Below are 12,992 nucleotides of genomic sequence, written 5' to 3'. Positions count from 1 at the left end.
CTGTTCCAGACCTTGGGGGCTCGGACAGTAAAGAAATTCTTCCTTATGTCCAGCCTGAAACGGTCTCGCAGGAGTTTATGACCGTTTGACCTCATCATCCCTTGGAGCGCTCTGGTGAGCAAACATTCCCCCAGATACTGGTGGTCACCCCGATAAACTTATAGGTGGCCACCAGATCATCCCTGAGCCTGTGCTTTTCCAGGCTAAAGAGCCCCATCGCTCTCAGCCTGTCGTCATATGGTCTGTTTTCCTGACCTCTGATCATGCGCATGGCTCTCCTCTGGACTCTCTCAAGCTTCTCCACATTCTTTTTGAATTGTGGAGCCCAATATACTTGATCACACTAGTTGTACCTCAAGCAGGCATAAAACAGGGGCAATTCCTTTTGTTCCTGTGACAGCAGAATGTTCCTAATTAACAAAATGCTGCCTTCAGCCAGTTCTAGGTTTATGACCAACCCACCTGCTCCTCTTCAATTCTGCGCTGAAGCGTTTCAATGTAGTGCTGTACTGCCATGTAAATAAATCGGTACTGTGCTTCTGTCTGAACCATTCCTGACCGCTGCGATCTCACCATCTGAATGGTCTTCGGAACATCAATATCGCAGTCCACTCCTAGGAGACACCACCACAGCGTTAGCACTGCAATATTCTCTTTTCACCTGAAAAAGCTTTGGGACATGGACTGTTTTTTCACAGGCTTTCATAACACCCAGTGCATTTAACTGCTACTGTTAGAAGTCATCAGGCATGGACAACTGAGTGCTTGGCCATTTGTTCACGGACAGACATTACTATAAGAACAGCAAGCCAAACTGTTCTGAAGGGGGAAAATGGACCATGTTGGACTGTGATATAGTGATTCTCAACCTTTTTAGACCCAATACACCTCTTGAAAAATGCCAGCTCTTTGTTTCCACTTGTTTCTCCACTACAGAAAAATTGAGGGGACAATTCTGGCATTGCAAAGAACTCAAAAAGACCACAACAGGTGAGAATGTTTTTACGCTGTGGATTCCCGTTTGAAATCTCTGGATTTACCTTCTGAATCATGTTTGTACACCTGACAGATCTAACATTGGATAGTACCTGTGGCACTCCTGAAAGGATCTCAAGGCATCTCAGTGTGCTGTGGCACCATGGGTGAGACTCACTAAGCTATATAAATCCATAGTAAGCCATACACAGTCCAGTCCTCAGCTAGATACAGTCACTTACCATGGTTTTGGCTACTTGACTTATTGAAGTTGGTGACGGTATGTTTCAGAGAGGGCAGTTTCCAACAAGCTCACATGCTACGCCCCTCCCTCCCCCCACAACACACACATGTTGAAAGGTTAATGAAACTTAGATTTCATAGACATTAGACTCATCACCACCAAATCTCTCCTTCACCCAGACCACAAAATTGGATCTTCATAAATTCTCCAAAGGAACAATAGAACTGGGACTTACCTTTCTCTCTGATTATGTCAATAAGAATATCAATCACAATGAAAGTTCCTGTTCGCCCAATCCCAGCACTGCAGAAAAAAAAGAAAGCCATTATGTTTCACCTTTCCGAACAAGCAATAAAACCAAAGTAGCCCACATAAGCAAGCAACTAATACAAAGATGCTCTAGACTTCTGGACTGCACTCAAACACATAAATTTGAGCCCAGGAAGGCCAGAGTTAAAATTAAAAGACAACACATGAATCATATGAGACAATAGCACAGTTCATCATTTAGGGGTTGGTAATATACTTAGATTAGAGAGAAGCACAATCACACCTGGCCCTATACTTTCAAACAGAAATTATTAGTCTTCAGGGGAAGGGAGAGTGTCTCACCTTTGGGAAGAGAATAATTAGAGACCCACAGAAAGACTGGATTCCTATGGTGCAACATCAGAAACAGATGTAAACAGAATCGTGTATGAGACTCTCAAAAGAACCTGCCTCCTAAGTTCATTTCTGATGCTGTATCATTTTTTCCTCTACCCTCCCCACCCCAGCACCATCCTGTGATATTGATACTAATACTTGCCCTGGAAAAAAGGCAACTAGTGTGGCACCTCCCAAATTCCAGAGGACACGTACAAGATTACACATCTATCAAACTTTGGGTATTCACCAGAAGAGCTAAAGACCCAGGAAAAAAAAGCCCGCTTGCTTTTTCAGAATTTAAGTGCTTTCTAACCACTTGGTGAAGAGCTCACCAAGTAGAACCATACCGAAGCTACGAGTTACACAGTGTTACCATACCTGCAGTGCACCACCACAGGTCCTGCATCCGAGATATTTTCCTGCTTGTGGTGAACCTCCTCCAAGAAGTCCAGAACGCCGCCCGGATCGCTGGGAACGCCATGATCAGGCCAAGTTCTAAAGTGATACTGCCAGACTGTTCTCTCTGTGTTCCCCTGAAAGACGAGTTGTGTGTGAAGGAATGAAATCTTTCCAAAGAAATCCAGCTGAAAGCGTATATTTGCTCAGAATGAGGCAGACTGAGTTTGAGAGAAGGGGAAGAGACAAAGAAAGCCCCACAGTTTTCTGGGGATTCAAAGATTATGACAGGCACCCATTGGCTTGATTACCAGAACATTCCCTTTAGCCTATCCAAATCCCATGCCGCTTCCTTCCCCTTCCAGGCAACATACTGCCACCAAGATAATCTTCCTGACCTTCTGCCAGCCTTACCAAGGCCTCTGCCTCAAAAAAGTCCTCTATGGCTGCTTGATTCTCTAGGGCATCCATTTCCAGCAGCTTCTTGTCCTCACCTTTAAGGTGCCGCAAGGCTCTGTCCTTGTCTACTTACCAGACCGAGGCCCTAATCCAACAACCCAACTGCTTTCATAATGCTGAAAATCGGGGTTCTTTTCTCTTCCCCAGCATATCCTGCCACTACCCTGTTTTCATGATGACTTCAGCCTAAGCACCCTGCTGCTTCCCTTCTCCCAGAGCTGTCTCCACCCTTCTTTCTACAGATAGAGCATTTTATCTCAGCATTTCTCAACCCATGCGGCGCAAAAATATATGAAACAGTTCCAAACAAACTTTAAAAATGGATTCTCCTTTGAAGGAGAAAAACCTGGGAAACCATGGCTTTTCCCTTGTAGGCTGGCAGAGTTCCAGCCTGTGAAGATCTCCTTAGGGCCCCACTGTGCACCACACACCCACTTCCCGCCCCACACACTGGGGGGCTGAGGCTAGGGGCAGGACTGGCCATTAATAAAAATTAGAAATGGGTCCTGGTACTAAAAAGGTTAAGAACCACTGGTCTATCTGATCTCGTTTCCCATCCTTCAAATACCTCCTTTCAGACCCATTTCTGATGCTGCCCCTACAAGAAGTCAGTTTAATTTTCATCACACATGTTGTAGGATCTGTGATGTCTACACACCTCTGAGCAAAAAAAAATAGCCTTGCTATCACCTTCCCATTAACATTTTATGTTTTCTTGTACTCAATCCTGCCAAGCATAAGCTCTTCAGGGCAAGGACCGCAATACGTTTTCTTAATACAAGATACCAGGATGCTTTGGGATATATTTAATAAACATAATTTAAAACCTGAAAAATAATTACACCTGGCTATAGAGCAGGATTGAATGATAAGGGGAGAGAACGAGGAGACAGAACAGCAACACATCTACGTGAATGCTACCTTGATTTGTTTATCACACTGCTGCTTCCCTCTCTGCTTGGGGCCAATTAAAAGTTTTAGCCTCCTTTTGCAACCTACATTAAAACGTTAATGGTTCTTCGGCACCCCCTGAACACAGATGTCTACTGATGTACTTACCTGCCCAACCTTAGAGAGTTTAAGTTCTCTTAGTGTGTAGTCGTGGGCTGCACTTTCCTTAACGTTCCTAACACGCATAACACCATATTCCTTTAATGCGTATTCATCAGGCCAGTATTTGACACACTTACTCTGGAAGATAAAACAGAAGCAGTTCATATCAGCCTTCAGGAACCTGGTTTGTTGTGTTTTGTTTTTTAATGGTTTGTGAACATTTAAACACGGTCTACACACAAGTAGGTTACTAATAGTTAACACTTGATAGATTAAGACTAAACTAATGTTCATTCAAGCAGTGCATTTTTTATCTTGAATGTGGGAAGAAGAGAGAGAAAAGCCTGGCTAGTAAATCTGAAAATGCCATTTTCTTCTGGCAGCTTTCCTACTGCAGTTAACATCAGCTTCTTTTCAGTAGTTGTTACTATCTTTTTTTTTTTTTTTTGGAACACCTGCAGGAGCAGCAGTTTTAAATACAATGGAATGCATTACCTCCACATGCAGTTCTATGGCCAAAATTTAATATTTAAAGCTATAGGCATCACTCAGTGGAATGGGTCATTTTTAGTGTAAAAAAACCTTGGAAGAACATTTTCCCTCCATCTTGTTTAGAATCAGAGCGTTAAAGGTTTCACGAGGCCTCTAGTCCACCAAGCTTGCAAGAGTATTATTGCCCGTGTTGCACAAACTAATGTCACAGTACTTTTTAATCTTCCAAGGAAACGGGGACATTTGTAATCAAGTGTTATTTGCAAGTCAGTCAGAATGTATCCCATATTACAAGGAACAAGCTCTCCAGAACCAAGCAGTAATAGTAATAGCTAGAAACAGTGTTAGATAATGGCTAGGAAAGAATGATTTTTGTGAACCCATGGTTGCAAGGCAAGTCCACGTGCTGTTAGGATGAACTATTTGTAACAGAGTTAGACAGTTCATCTACCCATACCAAATGTAGACTTATCCACTGATTACTGTGGAGGGCTGCTTTCACATAAATACATGTTGAGCCTCCAACATTTCACTGGCAAAACTCAGCAGCCTATAGAAAACATGTTAGCAAGAAACTTTCCCTCTGCCAACACAAGATGATGTATGATTGAGGGATATTTTGGAATGCATTTGCCAGCATGCTTTGGAATAAAACCGCTTTTTGTTGTTACTTCTTCCCCAAAAACACAAGCTGCACCAAGAACCGTGTCTTGCATTTATACTGACATAACCATTTGCAGTTCTAATGCAAGACTCCAAATGAGGAGCAGCTGTTGGTATAAATAATCTGAACAGCAACATGTAATATTAAGCAGGCATCGGCCTGGGAAAGGAGATGCATATCCATAAGCTCTATAGCTGCTCTCCAGGACTGCATTATTTTAATATGTAAGGATTTGTTTCCTTTCGCTTCTCCTACAGCATGTTTTGAAGGCTTATGAACCCTAGATAGAACCAAAACCATTTCAGAGTCTCTTCCTTCATCTCTGGGATGGATGCTTCCCTCTGCTTCCTGTAGAGCTGAATGCACCTTGGCCAAGAATATAAAAGCTTTCATATCAAACTAGGACAGTTATTAGCAACTCTAAGGACAGAAAATGTTGGAGGAAGCTCACAAACACTCAGCACATGATGCACTGCTTTAATAGTCTAATTACAGAATCAGTTCAGACAGCTGTGTCATTAGTGCAGCCTGCAGACTAACAATCAGTAGAGAAATGCCAGGAAGCCAGTGAAATGGGCAGCAAAACCATTGACCGATGGAACGAGAAGCAAAACCTATGTGGGATAGCCCCAGCTGGGGCTGCAGCAGCCTCTAGCAGCACACGAGTAAGCAAGTACATATGGGAAGTTAATGCAGAATAGAGGATACATGATAAACCTCCCCCTATCCTTCAGGAACTTGCTGTTATCTCCAACAAAAGCTGTAAGCATTCATCTTCAACACTGTGTGTGAACATTGCTCAAGGAAAGGATGTGGAACATTAGGCCTCCTCACTCAAGATTTCTTTAATGCAGTCACCACATTGGACAGAATATTTTCATTTCATTCAATTATGTGATACGCAAGAGTCAAAACATAAAACATCATGTTGACAAAAGGTGGAAGACAAAATGTAGGAAAGGCAGAGAAACCGAGAAGCAGCAGACTGTCAGCAAAAACGTCTGCAAAAAGGCAGAGGCAACACATTTCAAGAATTAAATAGGCTGGCCCAGAAGTGGGATAAGATTGTCGCTATTCTAACAAAGACTTTTTGGCTATTTTTCATTTTTCTGTTTCCTTCCCATTCACCCAAAACACACTGCAAAGCTGGGATGCAGAAGCAAAGTAACAGCCTCAGACTGCAAAGGGAGGAGGTGGAAGGGAAGATAACATGAGATCTCCCTGCATGTCAATAAATGAGATGAGCTTTTTGGAATACATTACTGAGAAAGTTCCTTCTTGATAAAGTAATACTGTATTGCCAAAGCAGTCCACAAAAGCCTCAGTGAGCAGCTGTGCTCATGCCGAATATGGCATTTAGGCTGTCTTTGTGGGCAGAGGAACATGACTTTAGAAATAAAAGTGCTAAGTCATTCCTGCTTTAGAGATTTTCAACCCTCAGAAGGAGTTGTAATCTAGAAAGTTAAGCACTGTGTGCAAAGGCTTTTACTCATACCAAGTGTGCAAAAGGGTAAAAGGAGAAAAAAGAGAGACCGTTACATTTGTCCAGTCCAATCAAATGCTACTGAGACTTTGGGGAACATGTGGTAGCAAGTTTCACTCAGTGCTGTGGTGGTTTGCACTTGACCGCTGATGCATTCCAACGTCATTTTCACACCATTGGGAAAAAAAAAATCCACGACCTGCTTGCATAAAAAAAATCCACTGAAGCTGTACAACCAAATCCTCTGGACTAATATGAACAGCAGTATATCGGTGCAGACACAGTAGATTCACCCCTCAAAATGCACAGAATGTTAGTCTGATTGCATCAGCAACCTTTAAATAATTTTGCAGTAAGTAAATTCAGTTTTTAAAGGAAAGCCTGATCCTATGGGATAAGTGTACCCTTTGATTTCCACTTCTGATAATGGGAGGAAAGGGCACTCATTTGGGATCCCAAGTCAACACACCTGAAATGCATTTGGTCTTTACTTGTACTCAAACAAAATGGCTTCTACCAGGGCCCACTAAAGGGTCCATTTTACCTTTCCTCTTTCGACTTCCTTTGTCGTCATAACGATAACTCGAGAATTTTCCTGGAACACCATTCTCCAGAAGTCATTCACAGTGTTCTGTAGGCAGCCTTGTGTAGCAATGTAACTTTTTTTTGGCTTTGAATTGTTGCACTTCGTTTCAAATTCAGGCTAGAGATGAAGACAAGCACCAGTGAGCTATGACAGGTGTCACTTTTAAGACAAGCACAATTTAGTTTTAGGCGAGGGCAAAAGAGTAAGTGTGCTTTGTGCCAGTGACGAAGATTCACATGGGCAGTTATACACTTACCATAATAATATTAGCATTGATATAATCTGAAACAGGCTCATTCGGATCACCGTCGTGTAGAACCACTCTGGTATGATCAACTAGAAGAATAAATTCCCTGTTAAGCAGCCACACTCCGATTGCTAACGTAACCAGTTCCTTAATATCAAAACTATTCAAACGTTCACAATCAGCATATATTTTCCTGCTTGCCATTTCCAAAGGCTAGGTACCACCATTTTTCCCTTTTCATTGCTTCCTACAATGCCATTTTCAAATTTTGGAAGATATTAAGATCAAACATTATGTTGTTTGTTCATTTCACTCTCAGATTCACAGAAGTTTAGGGCCGGGAGGGACCTCATGAGATCATGGGGTCCAGCCCCCCTGCTCTGGGCAGGAAAGACTGCTGGGGTCAAATAACCCCAGCAAGGTGTGCGTCCAGTCCCCTTTGGAAGATCTCCAGGGTCGGCACCTGCACCACCCCCACTGGGAGTCTATTCCAGAGTCTGGTCACATGAACCATGAATATGTTTTTCCTTATACCCAATCTGAAACCTCCCCTTCTAGGATTTTATGACCACTGCTCCTGGTTTGAAGCACTGAGTGCTTCATAATTTGCTTATACAATTAAATAATGGTTTATAGATCCACATAACATTTAAATGATTCTAGTCTGTACCAGAACACCATAATACTCATAAAGGTGCTGTTTCTGATCACTGACCAGAGGTTTAGGGTTTTCATGCAAGACAAAGACATCCAACTGGAGACCTGTGAGGGGTTAAGTTGCAGCCCCTAGTGTTTCTGCCTGCCCACCGCTCCCCATACTGCTCTGCCTGCGATAGCAGCTGGAGTCTCCAGGCTCTCCTCCTCTCATCTGCCTTATGCTTCCTGCCCCCGCCCCAGGGGGTAGGGCAACACAGTACTGAGAGCTGAGGATGAGCCTAGGGCTATGTGGGTGTGCAGTGCAGTAGCTGGGGAGGACATGGTACAGCAGAGGGGGAAGGGCAGGAGGTGGTGACCACACATTTCAGCAATGGGGCATCCACTGAGGGCAACTGTTCACAAACCCTCTCCCCCACACTGTACCATGTATTGTGCAGCCCAAGGGGGCAAGAGCCTGCAGACTCCATTTGTGCAATCCATGGGCAATTTGGTCCCTAGCTGCTTAGAAGTTGGACAGCCCTGGTATAAAAAAAATATGGAGATACATAGGGAGGTGAACCTGGTGGCATCAAACTATCATGCAGCATATAATATTTGCCTCTTACATCCCCCTATGGTTGAAAACAATGCAGGCCAATATTAGTATCAGAAAATTCAAATCTAGCTTATTTTTACAAATGTTAAAAGAAGTGATTGCTAACTAGAAGAACAACAAAAAAGCAACAGAAACATTGGTGAAACTGGATCACTGGTCAATAATTAAGGCCACAGCAAAGAATAAGTGTGAAGTTGAACAGCCTAAAGTTCAGTTGATAGGGGGAAACAAAGGAAAAAATGATAAATACTTACAAGGTAAAATGTTTTTGTATCTATTCTTGTTTTTGTTTTCTTGCCGTTGACCCTCTTTACGGCTGTACAGTAGCTTGCATTCTTGCTGCTGCAGAGTCTAGATAAAAAAACAGCACAAACAACTGGTTTCAAAAGTGTGCTACATAGTGTTTGACAAAACTGACCACCCAGCACAGTGGCTCACTCAACGTTTGATCTTCATACTAGAATGCTGACGGAACAAGATCTCATTATTTTTCTGCTGCAGTCAAATTGGTTAAATAAGAGGCTGCTTCAAAGAAATCAGCACATTGAATTAGGAGATACAGGAAAGCACACACAATCATGGAGGTAAGAGTTTCTCTTTAATCCAAAGAAAAGTTGCATCAGTAAGTTCCCAAACCATTATTTGGAGAAGCATTTACCTGTCTCTGCAGGTCGATACCTTTGTTTTTTAAATGTAAATTTAACTTTCTCCTGGAAAACTGTGTAAGGGACCAGTTTTTGAAAGCTGGAACAAAAGGAGTTTTTTGTGTAGAAATCCGTGGGACTAAATGGTACCCAGAACAACAAACCAACCACAGTACCCAAGCTAATGCCTAAAAGCTCTGATCACTGCACTGTTCAGCACTTGCAAGAATTCAAAAATAATGTCAGCGTTTTGCTCGCCTCGGCTACAAAGAGGTAGCTCAGGCAACGATAGATTTGCACTGCTACTCTAAGAAGGAAAATGAAAGCCAGTAGACTGAACCACAAAATGTGAACAGACAGCAAGCAAAGTTTCTCCTGCACTGGTCTGCAGAAGAGAGCCATCGATCTCTGGAGGTGGCTGAAAGCCTCCTACTAAGTCTCAAAACCAAAACACAAAGATACTTAATCATATTTCTCCCAGCTGCTGAGTCACAGGGAGAGACGAGGGAAAATTTCTACTTAGCCTGGCACTGTCTCCAATGTTGCTTCTAAATAACAACTCTGGTAATCTTTTGAGCATATGTCTATAAAGGGATAATGGCATATTTGTGGTTTGGCTTCTCTACAGTCTGAACCAGATACCTGGGGATCTAACTTGGCCTGAATTCGTGCCTTCAGGTGCAGCAGGTATGTAGCAACGCCTGAGTCCCAGAGGCAAGTTCCCCCAGATTATACTGCAATGCCACAACACGAACAGCAAGAGAGGATTCTTCCAACTGCCAAGCAAATCCTAAGCAGCAAAGGAAGAGGAGGGAGCACAGAGGGGGGAAAAAAATACAGCAGATTCAATATACGCATTCTAGACTAAAAAAAACACAGCAGAGAGTGAGGACAAGCTGCTCAGACAATTAGAAGCAAAATATTGAGAAGAAAAGGATATTCCAACCCTTGTCACAAGCTATTCCCTCACATCCGTTCTATGCTAGAATGAGAATAATCAAGGCAGACATGTCCCACACTGGGTGAGACAGAAAAATTAGCACCAGGGAAAACAACAGGACTTCAACTGTTAATTTCTATCTCCCTTTCAAATGTTAATTAAGCCTCCTTGCACCCTTGAGAAGCAAGGCAAGTACTTATCATCCTCTTCGTTAGATGTGGCAAGAGTGCCTCCGACCAGTGAGCAGAAGGATGGATACAGGCTTGAAACATTAGCTGGCTTCAATCCCACCCCTGCTGCAAGCTTCCTGCTGAATTCTTGGGCAAGTGACGGAGGGAGATGAGACTTGTGGTTTACATTAATGACCACTGAGTTAAACCAGAGAAAAACCCTGGTGCAAACTCTCTTGCTCCAGCTTCTGCATGCAGGGGGATGGAGCCTGGCTGCAGGCCTCCATACTGTCATGCCCCCACCACACCATCAAGGCTTCTGGAAGCCATGGGATCAAGGGAGGGGTGTCACCCCCTGTCCAGATTTCCTTCAAAATAATATGGTTACGCTATCTGATTCAAGTTTAATCAGTGCAACCACCCAACGTAGGTGACGTGTAACTCTGTGCTCTGTTCTCAGCCTGTAAAAAATGGAGACGACAGCAGCTCCTCACTTCACAGTGGTGTTGAAGGCTAGAGGCATTAAATATGACTGGCTAACCAAGTACAGACAGTATGGCGGCAGCAAAATTGGGAGTCTCGACTCCCTCCTTTCACACAGACGTTCCTGTTTCACCTGCCCTGTAGCTAGCAAGCCCCTCTCCCTTGCAGTCTCCTGTTGCTTCTTGCTATAGCACCATACTATGATTCACTGGCTAGCTGCTAGCTCAAGAACTACTTTTAGGACATTCAATTCTGTTAATCATTGTTTCAGGAAAAGAGAGCCCTAACCTCAAGAGTAGCCAAGATGTGGTCGCATACCAACCCTCTTCACTGCAAAACAAAAACAGATCCCATGAATACACACTCTCAAATCTAGTGGTACTCCAGCATCACCCCACATTTTGTCACCCTTGAACCTTGGACCTACACTCCGCCCTCTCCTAACCACTCAAAGCAGAGGCATTTGCAAAAGCAAACTAATATTTGGGAGTGTCAAGCACATTTACCAACTTCTATGTCTGGCTTTGTTCCTGCCTTGCTGTGTGACCTTGGACAAGTCTCCTATCCTCCACGCCTTTCAGTTTCCCCATCTCAGATCACAGCAATACAGTGCAAAGACTTAACTTCTGCAGTGCATCCAGGGCAGAATGCTATGCTACTCTGAAGCAGTGTCATTTGTAATCACTGGCAGAGTAAAGACTCGCTTCAGCATGCGCCTGCCTTTCTGCAAGAGCCATCATCATTGCACACCTCTGATAGAGTTGGTTTCTAATGAGCATCATCTGATGTTCCCATCACTGCACATTTAACTGCATTCATTTTATAACCTGCAAACAAAATTTACCCCTTGCTTCCTTCATTTTGGGCCTCATTTCGCAGAGGCAACAAACATGTCTTCACTTCATACCATTTATTACTATTGCTCTGCGCATCCCCGAGGATAGATCCATGAGCAGCAGCTAGTTGTAACAAGCCCATTAAAAGATGTATACAGCATAATAATAAATCTGGGATGCTGGTTCTCAAGTCATCACACCGGCCAAGTACTACATTCACCAAAAAGATTTTCATAGATTTCATAGATATTAGGGCTGGTAGGGACCTTTGGAGATCAGAGTCCAGCCCCCTGCCAGTATTTTTTCAAAAGCAAAGGAGAATAGGGCAGACAGCCAACATCTCTATCTGGGAGTTCACAGGAAAAAGAGGGATGACATCCTTCAACATGCCTAAAGAGGAAGTAATTTATAAGAACCATCTGGATAGCCAATCCATAAAATGGTGCAGGCAGATTTTTATGGACAACCTGGAGACTTCCACAGAGACAGACGACCAGTGGTTGTCAAATGGAAACAAAAAGCAACTTTCGCATTTTATAAGATGGCTGCATTTCACAGACCACCATTTCATTTCACCTCGTAAAGAAATATTAAGGATTAGCATCACTCTTTCTGAAGGGCAGTGAAAGTGAAAGGAAGTTGGGATAAACGTCTTGCATTTGCCTTTCCCTTCCATAAGATTTCTGGCTTCTCAAGGAATAGCTGTTTTTGGGAAAGCTGCAGGGATTTATCTACTGCCATTTCACTACAGGCTAGTCACACTGAATCAGCTACAAAGCAAATTCTTTGCCAGTACTCCACCAAGACCACAAATCATTGTGAAGGGGCCAGAAGAAGAAGAAAAAAGGAAAAGGTAAATGCAAAGTGCTAGTTCAGTCTTTATTTATCTGAGTCTACAGCACATTCAAAAGCACATCACAAAGGAATGCTGTGCCCACTGCATAGTTAGATATTCATTCACGTATCACCCTTACCACCACCATTTACAACAGGAAAAGAGAAAAAGTCAAGAGTGACTTGGGGCACTTCCTCTGAAACCTAAGGCTCAAAAAGGGTACCTCCCAGAGCTTACCCAAGTGTGACCCAGTTAGGCTGCTTTATTGTGGGTTTAAGTCAAGCTGTGGTGTGCATAACTGTACAAGTGCCATCATACAGTAATTATTTGAACACTCCAGTGACCATAGTCACAAAGGCTCCTGCTAACTTTCAGATAAAAATCCTCAACCCACATGAAGCACATTTAAGCTGTTCTTTGAAGAGGCCAACAGGTACTCATTCAATTAGGATACAGTGAGGTACTGCCTTAGATATACAGATGGATACCTTACCTGCTCTGTATTTATCCTAGGCTGCCTCCATCTCTTCTCTGTTCCCAAAGAATAGTGGAGATCAGCTGAGAGAAATCTGTTAATAGTACCTA

The 12,992-nt window shown here is 43.1% G+C and overlaps 1 protein-coding gene across 1 annotated transcript in view; it reads right to left on the bottom strand.

Moving 5' to 3' along the window:
• The window catches only part of PTPN11 (protein tyrosine phosphatase, non-receptor type 11), a 39,083-nt gene that overhangs the window by 10,656 nt on the left and 15,435 nt on the right, over window positions 1-12,992 (bottom strand). The window contains exons 7-13 of the mRNA XM_019538815.1: window positions 8,754-8,850; window positions 7,257-7,336; window positions 6,959-7,117; window positions 3,782-3,913; window positions 2,246-2,400; window positions 1,455-1,522; window positions 463-614 (exon numbers count right to left, since the gene is read on the bottom strand). Of these exons, the coding sequence (XP_019394360.1) occupies window positions 463-614; window positions 1,455-1,522; window positions 2,246-2,400; window positions 3,782-3,913; window positions 6,959-7,117; window positions 7,257-7,336; window positions 8,754-8,850 (843 nt within the window). The remainder of the gene's footprint in view (window positions 1-462; window positions 615-1,454; window positions 1,523-2,245; window positions 2,401-3,781; window positions 3,914-6,958; window positions 7,118-7,256; window positions 7,337-8,753; window positions 8,851-12,992) is intronic.

This window comes from Crocodylus porosus, unplaced genomic scaffold (genome assembly GCF_001723895.1).
Source record: "Crocodylus porosus isolate Cpor-Errol unplaced genomic scaffold, CroPor_comp1, whole genome shotgun sequence".
NCBI lineage: Eukaryota > Metazoa > Chordata > Crocodylia > Crocodylidae > Crocodylus > Crocodylus porosus.
The sequence above is the reverse complement of the archived record's forward strand: the minus strand, read 5'-3'. Positions and strand labels throughout refer to the sequence as shown.